The sequence below is a fragment of the Neopsephotus bourkii genome, unplaced genomic scaffold, assembly GCF_033783945.1.
Source record: "Neopsephotus bourkii isolate Nb327-2 ecotype Australia unplaced genomic scaffold, CSIRO-AGI_Nbou_v1 NB_450, whole genome shotgun sequence".
In the NCBI taxonomy this organism is placed as follows: Eukaryota; Metazoa; Chordata; class Aves; order Psittaciformes; family Psittacidae; genus Neopsephotus; species Neopsephotus bourkii.
Genome location: NW_026900952.1, coordinates 1977989 through 1992426, shown reverse-complemented (window position 1 = coordinate 1992426; position 14438 = coordinate 1977989). Strand labels below are relative to the sequence as shown.

General features: G+C 42.2%; 1 protein-coding gene across 1 annotated transcript in view; it reads left to right on the top strand.

Annotated features, from left to right (window-relative positions):
* The first annotated feature begins 3463 nt into the window (after positions 1-3463).
* The window catches only part of CCDC93 (coiled-coil domain containing 93), a 51233-nt gene continuing 40258 nt past the window's right edge, over positions 3464-14438 (top strand). Inside the window, exons 1-4 of the mRNA XM_061349596.1 lie at positions 3464-3749; positions 4882-4995; positions 6672-6766; positions 9162-9273. Of these exons, the coding sequence (XP_061205580.1) occupies positions 3708-3749; positions 4882-4995; positions 6672-6766; positions 9162-9273 (363 nt within the window). The 5' untranslated portion in view covers positions 3464-3707. The remainder of the gene's footprint in view (positions 3750-4881; positions 4996-6671; positions 6767-9161; positions 9274-14438) is intronic.

Here is a 14438-nt window from a genome sequence, read left to right as displayed (position 1 = left end):
AATTTTCCATTTTCCTTCTGCTTAAAAAGGAACTATTGCTTGGCCATTTGCTAACTACATCACCAGGAAGGTGACCATGTACAGGAGCTTCTTCTGTTTTCTCATCCATTACTCCCTCCTGTTTTACTTGTGTTTGCCTTGTGTAGGGTTGGATAAACTGACAGCTTGGTCAGTGAGCCAAAAATATTCATTGCCAATGTTAATAAAAAAATACTTAAAATTACACAAACAAAATTTTCAAGAAAAATGTCTTCCTGTCTCCCTGAATGTTTTAAACTACTAAATGCTGTGAATAGGAATCATTCAGAGGTGAGGCTAAATAGGATCTTTGTGGGACTGTACTTTCTACATGTCATGAATGGATGTGATAGTGGGCATGTTTAAAAAATCACTATTTAACGTTAGATGTTACTGCTGAAATGGCACTATACCTTGCAAAAAATATCAGTCTGTTCGATGGGATGCAACATTCTGCTGCAGCCTCTGGCACAATGGCTACTGTAACAGGTCTGTGACTTTTTCATTTCACAGTGCACAGTTTCACTTCCAGTGATTAATTGGGAGTTTGCAATTGCCTACTGAACGATTCCTTGTACCTACTACATCTCAAACAATAGATCAAGAGTAGCTGAATAACTGTAAAGAGAAGGGATATGATCACGACAACAACAAAAAAAAAAAAAAAAGAATGTACATAGAGGATGATATGGCTCCTGGCAGTATGGCTAATTCCAGAAATCTATCTGGAAACCCTCATGGCAGAAGTCATTTCATTAGGGATCAGGAAGTGATCTCTGTGCTGGAGCTGCCAGACAACAAAACAGGTTGAAAACAGAGCTTGTCCAGTAGATGAGCCACAGAAAACAATGCAGAAACTGAAACTGATTGTGGAACTAGGTTCAGTCCCCTACAATTGGCTTTAGCTTCTCCTATAACTGGACATACAACTCAGAAGATGCAGTCATGGCATTACTGAGGTCCATAGTCCAATGCATTCAGTGGGATTCTTTCCATTTACTCCCAAGATCTATCCATGACACTTCATTTTATGGTATGCATAAAAGAACGTTTAGCCCTAACAAAAATATTCTGTACAAAGGACCATTGCACAGGGAGCTATACTTACTTTATCTATCATGCAGAATTTATGGAAATAAATTCTTTTAGACCTTCTCAGCATAGAAACACTGGAAAATTACTAAAGTCTATTTATTCATCTAATTGTGCCTGCCCAAAAAAGAGTGAAGCCCTTGCTGTTGCTGGTTTTACCGCATATCTTGTCTTAATTCTTGTTACAAGAAAAACCAAGTATGTGCTAAAAAGATACACTGAAACCTGTTTCCAGTTGTGACCAAGTCTGATGCTATCAGAAGTCCAGGCTGAACAGCTAAATAAATCATGTGGTTATAATAAAAGGGAGGAAGCTCTGTAGCCCAGCCTCATGGGATCAAGATTAATGAAATTCAAAAATCAAGACAGGATTGTTCAAAGCAGCTGTACCAAGAACCAGATCTTGCTTACCTTCACAGAGCAAAACAGAGCAGGGAAAGGAAAAGCTGAACCTGCTAGAGATTCTCAAGCACAAAATCTAAAGATCTGAAGGAAGGGAAGATTTTCTTTTCTAGATGGTACCCCTCTTGGGACCATTTTTAAACCTAATTGGTATTTAGAAAATTGATTATCTGAATGTAATAGGGGACAATGGCTCTGTCTGGATAACAGGGTCAATTTGCATAACAATTAGGTATTGGGAAGCAATGATTTGAGGTTCAAGTCATCAAATATAAGTTGCAATGAAAACAGATACATTATTTTTATTATTTTCCTGTCTTTCCTTTTCATTTCCTAACCATGTACCAGGTGAAGAAACATTCAAATCTTCACTGTAAAGGAGAAAAATGTTCCCACTCCTTGTGGTCACATAGACAGAAAGCAAATTAAAAGAACCTATTACATTTCTGCAAGTATATGATTTCAAACCTTGTCTAATACTCAGTTACTACTTAAGCCCCTAGTTTATACTACCCTTGGGTTTTTATTTAAACTTTTTCTTTAGTGTGTTGCTTTGAAAAAGAGTCTTATGACCATATCATGGCTCAGGAAGCGTTTTTACAAGTTGATGTTTCTTTTCAGTAGTTATCTTATAACCTGTGCTGGCCACTGTGTCTGAAGGTCACATACATCCCTTCCTAACACTTCCGTTTCAACCCTTCTTCTCCTCCCTGTTTTTTATTTCCTTGTTTGTTTGAGTCTCCCTCTGCACGACAATCAAATTAGAGCCATACAGTTCTTTGTGAGAAGGCAGACAAAGAGCAGAAAGCAGTATTGCTCTGGTGAGCATGTTAGCCTGTGGGGCAGCATTAACAGTTTTCGGCAACTCTAATTAAGACATGGCCTGTTGTTACACCAGTACGCAGCCTGGGCCAGCCTGGCATATTTTTGCTTTTATTATTGTTTTGATTACTCTGTCAGGGCAGCAGTTGGTGTGGACTGGCTCGGGTATGCTCCACTGCCCTTCAACGGATGGAAACAATGCTCTCGCGTGGCTTGTTTCTTCACCTCTCTGAGATGTTTCCAGCCACAGCCTTACACAGTTTATTTTTCATAATGCTCTGTGCATGGCCAGGAGCCTAGAAATGGAACACATGGGGCAGGTGTGAAAAGAGACCTCTGTCAGCTACTTCCAGAGCCGTCATTGACAAGCAAGTTTACCCTGCTGCTGAGCTGTGGGTTAGTTCACTACCAGACTGTGATCACCCAATAAATCCTTGTGCATTGCTGTAATTTTACAGGTATTAGTGACCAAATGGTGTCTGGGCACAGATATCCCTTCCTAACACTGGCACTACCAATGAACACTCATCATGCTGTAGGGCTTGCTAGTGTTGGTAAACATGTGATGGGAGGTCAGGCTCCAGCATAACTGGTCCCTGAAGGCAAACAGGTGCTCACCTTCCCAACAGCACTACGCTCATATGTGGGCCCAAAAACATGCTTGCTGCCCCAAGGCTGAGGTAGAACCATGTTAAGGGGGCACAAAAGGTCCTGAGCATGGGGTCTGTGTGCAGGACAGACACACGTAGTTAAATGCCCCTCAGCTGCCAGGTGATCAAACGAAACTCAGGTGCTATGGAGGAGTGTCAGCACCCTGTGGGTCACGAGGCTGATCTCTCAGGTCATAGAGCACTCAGTAGCTTCTTCTCCGTGCCCGTGCGAGGCCTCAGGTCCCCTTGCAAAAGATAAAAGGAGAAGGACGGGCGACCGCCAGCAGAACCGAAGCCAGCGCCCGGCACCAGCGGGTGCCCGCAGGGCGGCAAGAGGCTGTTCGCGGAGGCTGCCACCGCGGCCCAGGCGCAGCTCTGGGCACAGGATACCCCGTGAAGCGCCCAGGGGCGCCGCCCGCGGGCACTGGAGGGCGAGGGCGGGACGATTCTCCGGCGGTTACGCTTCATGCAGTCAGTCACATGAGCCGCCGGGGAGCCGCGGAGCCCCCGCCCTCCTTCCCCCACACCCCTTTGGTCGTGAATGGCACGGCCCGGATGCGCTTGTACGCAGAGAGGGTGCGGGCGAACCATTGAGCGGGGGCGGGGGAACCCGGCAGTCGCCGGTTGGGAACACCTCTTCGCCCGGGCGTTGCGGCGGCGGCAGGGGGGAAGCGGACGTGACAGGCTGAGCGGCCGGGCGCAGGCTGCCGGAGGCGGAGGGCGATGGTCGTCCCCAGGGGACAGGAGTACCAGGCTCCCCAGGAGGTACCGTATCGGCGTTTCCCCCAGCCTCCCTCCCACCCCCCACGTTAGGCTTAGCAGCGTTGGCGAGGCACGGCCGCCCGCTAGTTCTCCGGCCTCGCTGCACTGGCTTCCCCGGACTCCCTGCCTGCTCCTTCCCCTCTTCGCTTTTCCGCCGGCTGTGGCTGTGCCGGGAACCTGGGGGTCATGGCTATTGAGCGGGCTCGGCCCTCCGCGCGTGAGGCCCGCAGCCCCGTGAGGGCGGTCCTTCGGGGCGTGGGGAGCCGGGCTCCTGTGCGCCCCGTTCCCTGGGGGGGACTGTGGGGCTGCGGGCAGCGCCTGTGTTGGTCGCCTCCTGCGCACCATGGCGTTTCCTTGTCCCTCTTTTTGCGAGGTTTCATATATTTCCGACGGAGGGAGGGAGAGGAGAGGAGGAGGCTGTCGAAAAGATTTTGGGGAAGAGGATGGGGGGGGGGGGGGTGGTGTGTGTGCGCGCGTATCCCTGCAGCCTCGGAGGGGAGACCTGAAGCCTCTTGTCTGGGTCTGAGGTGTTTGGGTGCTCTGTGCCTCTAGTAAATCGTATATGTTCTTGTAGCTGTAGGGTTTCGTCCTGTAACGTGGGGACAAAAGTGCTTTTACAGGCTTGCTGCGCTGATAAGGCTTTGGAGCACTGAAACTATTCAGGCTGCTCATCAGTTTACTTTTTTTTGTTACTGCTGCACTTTGCTTAAAATTGTATTACCCAAAAAGTGGAATTCCACATGAACTTCTCCTCATGTTTTTGTAAACAAGTTATAGAAGTGTTAAATTAAGGTGTATGTTTTTGTGAACCCTGAAATTGAAACAAGTGTGCAAAAAGAATAAATTGTCTTACAACAATAGTAGCAGTCTGTCTAGCTGGAGGCAAGCAGTAGACCAGGAGTTTGAACAGCAAAAGCAGATTAAAGTATTTAACTGGGTGAAAAAAAAGTGTTGTTAAATCCATGTAGAAATGCATTGCCTATTTCTTTAACATCTTTCAAATTAACAACCCAGTTGCTAATGGAAATAAAGTTTTTCCCTGACGTGTGGTTTGTGTTAAGATAAAGTTTGGAAAATATTAATGGAAAAAATGAAAGAGAAACAGCGAATTACCATTCTGTTGTTTGTTTGTCAGGTTGAAACGAGAGAAGATGAGGAACAAAACATCAAGTTGACTGAAATTTTGGAACTGTTGGTGGCTGCTGGGTATTTTCGAGCCAGAATCAAAGGCTTATCACCCTTTGACAAGGTGAGACCAGTGCAATATTTCTTTTAATTTCCTAAGTGTATGAGGATTAGACTTTTTTTGCTGGGTAGTTTAGCAGTTCTAGGTAACTTTAAAGAAGATGATGCTTGCAACATAAGAGGCTTTCCTATGTAAATAATTCTGCAAATGACCTGGTTTCAGACAGATAGGAGCTCCTCGGTCTGAAAAACAATTTTGTGTAACAAGGCCTGTTTTAAAGGAGATAGCTGGATGCAACTAATTGCTGGTGTGGTTTTTTGAGGGTCTTATGGCCTAAGTTATAGTAGTATATGGGGAGTTTTGCCCCTCTCTCAGCTCCAGTTATAATAGCTAGAAAGACTTGATAATTGGAGATAGAAAGGTAATTTAAAAAAGAAATATTAGTAAGAAATGAGGAAATACTTGTCTTGAGAGGTCTGTTTAAGAATGGAACAGTTAGCCTACTGAGATTATTTTGGGATTGGTTTTACATATCTTTAGAATGTTATGTACGTTAACCTTTCATTGTCCTAGAAAGGAAGTATGTCATAATGAGCAAAGTTCAGGTTGGGAAGAGACTTCTGAATCCTTTGAGTGCTGACTCTGAGAAATTCCTGAACTACAGCAGCCCTGAAATAGACTCTTCTGCTTTCTGCTATTTCTTTGATCATTGGACAGCTGTACTTTTCAATGCAATTTTACTTTCTTCAAACAGCTTGGCATTACTGACCTTAGCTGCTCAGAAGGCTGTGAATAGGCACAAAGTAGTTCCAAGGAGACCACCTTAGGATGTAATATTACTGCATTTACGTGTAGAAATGGATGCATCAGGTGTATACATGCCTAAATACAATTGCAAAGTTACCTTTTCATGACAATACCCAACCTATACAATAATGAGAATTGCTGTTGAAAATAATCTAGATGCTAGTGTAAAAGGGATACTGGTTAACTGTTGCAGAGGGTAATGAGAAAGGTAATGTGTTACAAAACCTTGTATAAAACACCCTAAGTTGCTGTGTGATGTTGGTAACTTATTCCACATTTTAATCCCTATTTCTATGATTGCCTTTGCATACATTTAGGTTAACTTGCATATGTTTATACAGGCTGTCTTTAAATATTTATGTAATTTATGTAAAGTTGATGAAATGGCTTGGGAGTTTAAATATGCCTAAGTAGCTGTAGGAATAGCGCCTGAAATAGAAATTTTTGCAGAGCTGGTGGTTTTCATTGCTATGTTGATACTGTGCCTAGTGTTTGGTGTTGCTTATGTTAGCAAGCAAAGAATAATAGTAGCAATGGTTATATATAAATTAAATATATGAATACAGAAATTATGATCCTTGACAAAATTTTTATACAGTCTCTTTTTAAAGATCATGTAATTTAAGATACTATTGTGTTTTATCTATTGGTTTGGATTTTTTAATGATAACTGTGTCAAAACTAGCATAAAGGCAAGAGAGGAATTTAGAATGCCCCTAACTGCTGTTTTTTCTATATATGTTTCATCTTGTATATGTGTATTATATGTAGAAGTTGTCTACTTTCTGTATGTTTTAGTCTCTGTGTAAGAATACTGAGAATGGAGAAAGTACTAAGCTCTAGTTTCTATAATAAATAAAGCCTTTAAGGTGTACTTGGTTTTACCTCTTCAAATTAAAATGGAACTAACTATGCTGTTGGTCCTTTGGTAGGTGGTAGGTGGCATGACGTGGTGCATCACTACCTGCAGCTTTGATATTGATGTTGATTTATTGTTTCAGGAAAACTCTACTATTGGTCAAAAAATGTAAGTTGGTTAAATGGTAGGTGTGGCGGGGTATTTTTTTTTTCCTTCTTGGAAAAGGAGTGGGTGGTGTGGGGGGAAAGTTAGCTGATACTTGCTTGTTTATAAAAAAAAATTTTAGTCCAAGTTTCCTGTTTTTCAGGACCACCTGTTTGTAAAACACTGCACTTGTTTCTGGATTTCTCAGATTGTAGTTCCACAAACTCTAGAACCAGAAAGAAGCTTATTCCAAAAAATACAGTGCTATTTCCCTCTGTGCTGCATGTTCTTATATCGCTACTAAGCAGTGAAAGTATTTGTGGGGCTGTACTTTGAACTGGATTGGGAACTGATCCAGATTAAAACCTACCAAAAAAAATATATAGTTTTAACATGAATCAGTTTCTGGATCCAGTTCTTTATGCAGCTGTACAGATGCTTTGTGCTGGCACAGGGGGATGATGCTGAAGCCAAAACAAAGGGCAGAGGGAGACCATGCTGCTGGAAACTGGAGTACGATATTAAAAGACCTTCCTTGACGTCTCTGTCTGCAGTTTTGCTGTGTTATTTACACTTCTGATTTTCCTTTATGGCTTTGAGTTGTAGTTGTAGGCATCAGCAAACAATTTAAAGCATGATGCTGTTTCTGAAAGAGTTACTGAGGGGGAGTTCTTTCCTCGTGGTTGAGACCATTTTTGATTGATTCATTTCTTATGCATAGAATTTGCTCACAAGATAGCTAATTCCTGTATTAGGGAGGCTGTAAATGTTGTTTATGATGAGAAAGGAAATACATTCTGAACTACATTGTTGCTTTATGCATTTCTGTGACAAAAGACACATAACTAAAATTTGCAGGAAATAAGATTAGCCTGTCAAGTTACAGTTAAATGAAGAGAACTGTTTGCTCAATGTAGTTAAAAAGAACGTCCTTCTATGCCTTTTTCTTTAAAGTCATTTAGCATTGGCAAGACTGTAGCACATTATAAATAAAGATTTCTAATAAGACACTTAAATCATCATAGATGACTAAATACATAAAGCATTAAGTGCACAGGATTAAGTACAGGCTAGGATTGAAGGTGGTTTTTATAATTGCCAAGTTTTTGTAATTGCCGTCTTTGTTACTCTTAAGAACAGCAAGGTAGGAAATAGTTAAGTTATTGTCAAAATGTTCTTTTTCCAGCTAACTGGATGCAAAACTAGCAAAAAAAAAAAATCAGGCTTCTTTCCCAAAACAGCAACAATGATTTATTTGTAAATGTAAAGTGTTCTGAGTGGAAGTATAGGCTGTTTTGATGTCCTTAAAATGTTTATATTGGTGGTGGCCCAGTGCTTCTGTGATGTTCTCAAGATAAGGAAAAGTTAGGTTGTGTTTTCGCAGCATTACTCTGAAGACATTTTGGTGGTGTGCTATTATTTAATTGCTGGGTTGGAAATAAACATGGAAACATACTTTAGGGGAGGATCTTGCATCTATTGCCTTGTAAGAATTATGTCAAGGTTTTTACTTTTCTTTAGAAGTATAATTTTTCAGGCTCTGTTCCTAGATTGGTCTGTGCCTCGTCTTGCTCGCCTTTGTTCTGACAGGATACTAGTTGTACATTGGGCAGTACTGAATGTCACTGAAGTCAGTACTGGGCCAGTTAATTTTTTTCCTTCATGGAAAAGTAGTTTTAGTTTTTCCAATAGAGCGCTCATCCTCTGTGCTGACACCTGCTTTACAAATGTGTTTGACAATATTGGCAGGAAAGAAATAGAGAAATAGCTTGTCCTATAAGGGATTCAGTGGAAGCAGTCTGATGGTTTTGTAAATGAATCCCTTGTGTTAGGGTAATCCTTTTGCTTTGCCAGCTCTTACTTGAGCTGTCAGAACAAGATGATTTCCAGCAAATTCAGTTTGACTCACTTCAAAACTGTGAAGCATGCTGTGTATTTAGCTTTTAGGTGTAATATATCTTTAACCTCAAAATTTCAGTAGTAATATCAAGGTATATTTTGGGAGTTATGCTAAACAAATTTTTAAGTCCTTCATTTGATTCTGGACTTTCTTTGACTGCGTATCATTTACTTAGTAGAACTATTTTTAAAGCTAGTGTTTCTTCATGTACGTGTATGTTTGTAGATATATCTAACATGGGTATTTTATCTCACCAGACATGCAGATCTTAAAATTTTGTGTGCAGTACTATAAATGAAATCACTAGGGGTTTAATCACTTCTTCACAGACTAACTGTATATATAGTAGAATTAAAATCTATTTTGTAAATGGAAGCTTGATTGCTTTTCACAGCTGTATACAGTGGAAGCCACTAGAGGGAACCTTCTAACTTCTAACTGTGTTTGGAAAAATAATTTGTAACTTATAAAAGAAAATTGTAGCATACATACATGTGCGTGTTTGTTGTTTTATTGTAGTGCCTTAACTGAAAAAATTGTATCGGTATTGCCAAAAATGAAGTGTCCTCATCGTTTGGAACCACATCAGATCCAGGGCCTGGATTTCATTCATATATTTCCTGTTGTACAGGTAATAGTTTTGTGATGTTTCAATACCTTGCTGAAAAAAGCTAGAAAAACTTTGCATAAAGGGCTTAACAAAGATATGTAGTATTACTCGGCTCTTTATTTAACTTTGGAATGAATAATTACAGAGAAGTAGTTTAAATGAATGTTTTTAAAGAATTGAGTGACGTTATGGATGATAGAATTCTTACGTGTTCTTTGATCTACATTTAAGAAAAACACACCAAACTTTACATTTTTTGAAGTGGAGTCAGATTCTGCATTTATGGAGCAGTTAACGGAGAGCTGAGCAGTTAACAGAGAGCTTGTGGGTCAGGGTTAAAGGGAAAACAGTGATGGGAGACATTACTGTGGGGATCTGTTATAGACCACCTGATCAAGAGGAATCTGCAGATGAAGCACTCTATAGGCAGATAGGAAAAGCCTCACGCTCACAGGCCCTCGTTCTCATGGATGACTTCAACCACCCTGACATCTGTTGGAATGACGGTACGGCCCAGCACAAGCAATCCAGGAGGTTCCTCTATTGTGTGGAAGACAACTTCCTTCTGCAAGTAATAGAGGAACTGACAAGGAGAGGTGCCATGCTTGACCTTGTGCTCACCAACAGGGAAGGGCTCGTTTGAAATGTGGCACTGCAGGGCAGCCTTGGATGCAGCGACCACGAGATGGTTGAATTTAAGATCCTTAGGACAGTGAGAAGAGCGTGCAGCAAGCTCACTGCCCTAGACTTCAAAAGAGCAGACTTTGGCCTCTTCAGGAACCTGCTTAGTAAGATTCCATGGGATATAGCCCTAGAGGGCAGGGGGGCTCAAGACTCTTGATTGGTCTTCAAGGATCACCTGCTACAAGCTCAGGAGTGTTGCATCCCAACCAGAAGGAAGTGCAGCAGGAGGGCCAGGAGACCTCCTTGGATGGATAAGGAGCTCCTGAGGAAAATTCAAATGAAAAAAGAGCTTTATAGAAAGGGGAAGCAAGGACAGGTGACCTGGGAAGAATACAGGGATGTTGTCCAGGAAGCTAGGGACCAGGTCAGGAAAGCTAAGGCCCAGTCAGAATTAAACTTGGCTAGAGATATTAAGGATAACAGGAAGGGATTCTACAGCTATATAGCAAATAAAAAACAGATTAGGGAGAGCGTAGACCCCCTCAGGAAGCTCTCGGGTGAACTAGCTACACAGGATTTGGAGAAGACTGAGGTTCTTAATGACTTCTTTGCCTCGGTCTTCTCTAGCAAAGGCTCTGACCGCACCACCCAAGTCTTGGAAGGCAGACGCAGGCACTGTGAGAATGAAGACCTTGGGCCCACTGTAGGAGAGGAATTGGTTCGAGACCATCTTAAAAATCTGAATGTGCACAAGTCCATGGGACCTGATGAAATCCATCCATGGGTCCTGAAGGAGCTGGCAAATGAAGTTGCTAAGCTGCTGGCCATCATATTTGAAAAATCATGGCAGTCAGGTGAAGTTCCTGATGACTGGAAAAAGGGAAATATAACCCCCATTTTCAAGAAGGGGAAAATGGATGACCTAGGGAATTACAGACCAGTCAGTCTCACCTCTGTGCCTGGCAAAATCTGGGAGCAGATTCTCCTGGAAGGCATGCTAAGGCACATGAAAAACAACAAGGTGCTTGGTGACAGCCAGCATGGCTTCACTAACAGGAAATCCTGCCTGACCAATTTGGTGGCCTTCTATGATGGGGCTACAGAACTGATGGACAGGGGTAGAGCAGTTGATGTCATCTACCTTGATTTGTGCAAAGCATTCCACACGACATCCTTGTCTCTAAATTGGACATCATTTTGATGGATGGACCACTGGGTGGATAAAGAGCTGGCTGGAGGGCCGCACACAAAGAGTTGTGGTCAATGGCTCAATGTCTGGCTGGAGACCTGTAATGAGTGGTGTCCCTCAGGGATCAGTGTTGGGACCGGTCTTGTTTAACATCTTTGTCGCTGACATGGACAGTGGGATTGAGTGCACCCTCAGCAAGTTTGCCGATGACACCAAGCTGTGTGGTTTGATTGATACACTGGAGGGAAGGAATGCCATCCAGAGGGACCTTGACATGCTTGTGAGGTGGGCTGATGCTAACCTCATGAAGTTTAACCATGCCAAGTGCAAGGTCCTACACCTGGGTCGGAGCAATCCCAGGCACAGCTACAGGCTGGGCAGAGAAGAGATTCAGAGCAGCCCTGCGGAGAAGGACTTGGGGGTGCTGGTGAATGAGAAAATGAACATGAGCCAGCAGTGTGCGCTCACAGCCCAGAAAGCCAAGCGTATCCTGGGCTGCATCAAAAGGAGCGTTACCAGCAGGTCGAAGGAGGTGATCCTGCCCCTTTATTCTGCTCTTGAGACCTCACTTGGAGTATTGTGTGCAGTTCTGGTGTTCCAACAGTTCCATGTCTTTTTTATGTTGAGGACAAGTTCAGAGGAGGGCCACAAGGGTGATCAGGGGACTGGAGCACCTCCCATTTGAAGATCGGCTGAGAAAGTTGGGGCTGTTCAGCCTGGAGAAGAGAAGGCTGCGTGGAGACCTCATAGTAGCCTTCTAGTATCGGAAGGGGCCTATTAAGGATGCTGGGGATGGACTTTTCATTAGGGACTGTAGTGATAGGACAAGGGGTAATGGGTTCAAACTTAAATAGGGGAAGTTTAGGTTACTGTAAAGGTAGTGAAGCACTGAAACAGTGCCAGCGAACAGAATTCATGAAGGAAGTGGCGAATTCTCCATCCCTGGCAGTGTTCAAGACCAGGTTAGACGGAGTCTTGGGTGATAAGGTTTAGTGTGTGATGTCCCTGCCCATGGCAGGGGGGTTGTGGAACGAGATGATCTTAAGGTCCTTTCAAACCCTAACTGTTCTATGATTCTATGATGTGATCGTGTTACTGTGTGTCAGTTGAGCACCATGAACTGACCATATGCATGCTCATAGTTCCCCATTGTATTAAGGTTTAAGCTAACATGTGATGTGTTCCAGTTACGTGTGTTATCTTGAGAATCCTTAGTATTTCATTATCATTGCTTTACTTTCATCAGCACGCAGAATTTAACTTTGATAAATAGGGAAAATTAACACTGTTAAGCAAGCTTCTTTTTCATCAAGTACCTCCTTATCTCCTGCCTATGAAAGGATTTACCAAGACGTTAATTTAAATTCCAGTTCATAAAAAGTGGTAAAATTTCCTGTTGTCTGTTTCTTGTAACCTTCTAGTTAGGGGGCTTTGGAGGAAACACAGGTTTACTGCACTCCCCACATAAAGTTACATGGTATGTGCTACTGTTATACAGCTTTCAAGCTGTGCTGAGGCTGCCTAAGGTGGAAAGTTTGTATCTTGTTAATGTGAGTTTTTACTTCTAATTTCCTAAATAATAAAAATACAGCCCATGTTAATTTCTTGCTCTGGTCACTTGATGGTAATGAATGGTTATATTTATCCAATACAAGATTTCTTTCACAGGAAGAATAATTCTGCTAAAATGAGAACATGAAATATTCTCTGACCTGCTTGATCAAAAATCCTGATTTGGGATATTTACCCAATAAGGCAGGAAAGGCAAAACATTAATTCTGAACAGGGAAGAAATCAGCTTCTGGATTTCTCAGAGCACTGACTCTCAGTAGCTAGCCAATAAATGGCATATCTAACCCAAACTTGGTGAAGAATTCTTGATAAGCTTAGTTTTTCTGTATGTAGAGGATTGTTTTTAGAAACTGTGGCTTTCTGGTAGGTCCCTGTGAAGTTCTGCCTGCTTCAGATACTGTTAGTTCCTTATTCATCCCAACTCAGGGAGGCTTTCAAGAAACTTGTTGGTGTCACTAGCATACTGTCTTCTGAAAAAGACCATAGAAGAGCTATAATAGGCTGACCACACTATGGCATATAGGATTTATGTATTTGATAATGACATTTTACTCAATTCCCTGTTAAATTCAAAATTTCACTTACTATCTGTAAATTTCAAATCAGTCCCCAAATAATACAGACTCTCTTTCATCTACCTGGCATTGTGTCCCAAAAGCTCTTGCACTGTGCAAGCTAGACTGGTGAACATGACGGGAGGAATTTAGATGAATCCTTCCCTACAGGAAGAAATTAGATTGAGCTGGCTCACTGCCATAGAATGTAGCAGAAGTTTAAAAAAAAAAAAAAAATGGTATAGATATACAAACTAAAAAAAGATTTCAGCAGCCAAAAATGGTGCTGTTCTTACTAGTAAATTCTGCTTGTATTCCTGGAGAAAAGAATGTATGCAAACTTGTGTTGGGATGTGCTTTGTTAATCTACTAGTCTGCATTTTCTCTTGTTGTCATCATCTTCCCCTCACTTTCCAGGGGTTCATGGTTATAGCAGAGAAGACAGTTGCTGGTTCAAACTTGGATCCTGAGATTGATCTGATCTCTTATGTGACCTCCTGCATGGGCTGTCAACAGCTCACAAAATTTATCTTCTCCAGCATTATTTAAAATGTACTTCAGTCTTTTGTGGCTTTTTGTGTGGTCGTATAAATGTCAGAAGAAGTCTTTTTTTCTCATACAAATATGGTTATTCTTGAACATTTCATAGGCTTGAAGATACGTATTTTCAGGGTGGAGCTGTCGTTTTTGAAAACAGCAAGTGATCTGTAATAGAAAAAAGGAATCATAGAAATGCACATAACCTAGCTATATTGGCTTCTACCTGGTCTACGGCCAAGATAAGTGAGATGAGATCATGTTCCAGATGGTGTTTTATGTCACAGTATAATGAATGAGTGGTACAAGACAGGTTCAGTGTTGGGTCCTGGCACTGAGAGCCAAGAACATTTTCTGTTCAACTTCTAATTGCTTCAAATTCCAGTAGAGCTTCAGCCCGCCTCCTCCCACTCAGGCTGATAGAGGTGGGTGCTATGAACAGTTCAAGCTTGCCTTGTAGGAGGATGACTGTAACAGAGCCCACAGACTGTGTAAAAGCCACCTGGAATATCTGTTGTTTTAAAGTATGCTCCCAAGGGCTTCTTTGGAGTAGTGAGAGATGATTGGAATAGATTGCCCAGAGAAGTTGTGGAGTCTCCTTCCTTGGATATATTCAAGAGCTGTCTGGACACGATCTTGAGCAATGTGCTCTAGCTGACCCTGCTTGAGCAGGGAGGTTGGACTAGATGATCTTCAGTGGTCTTTTCCAG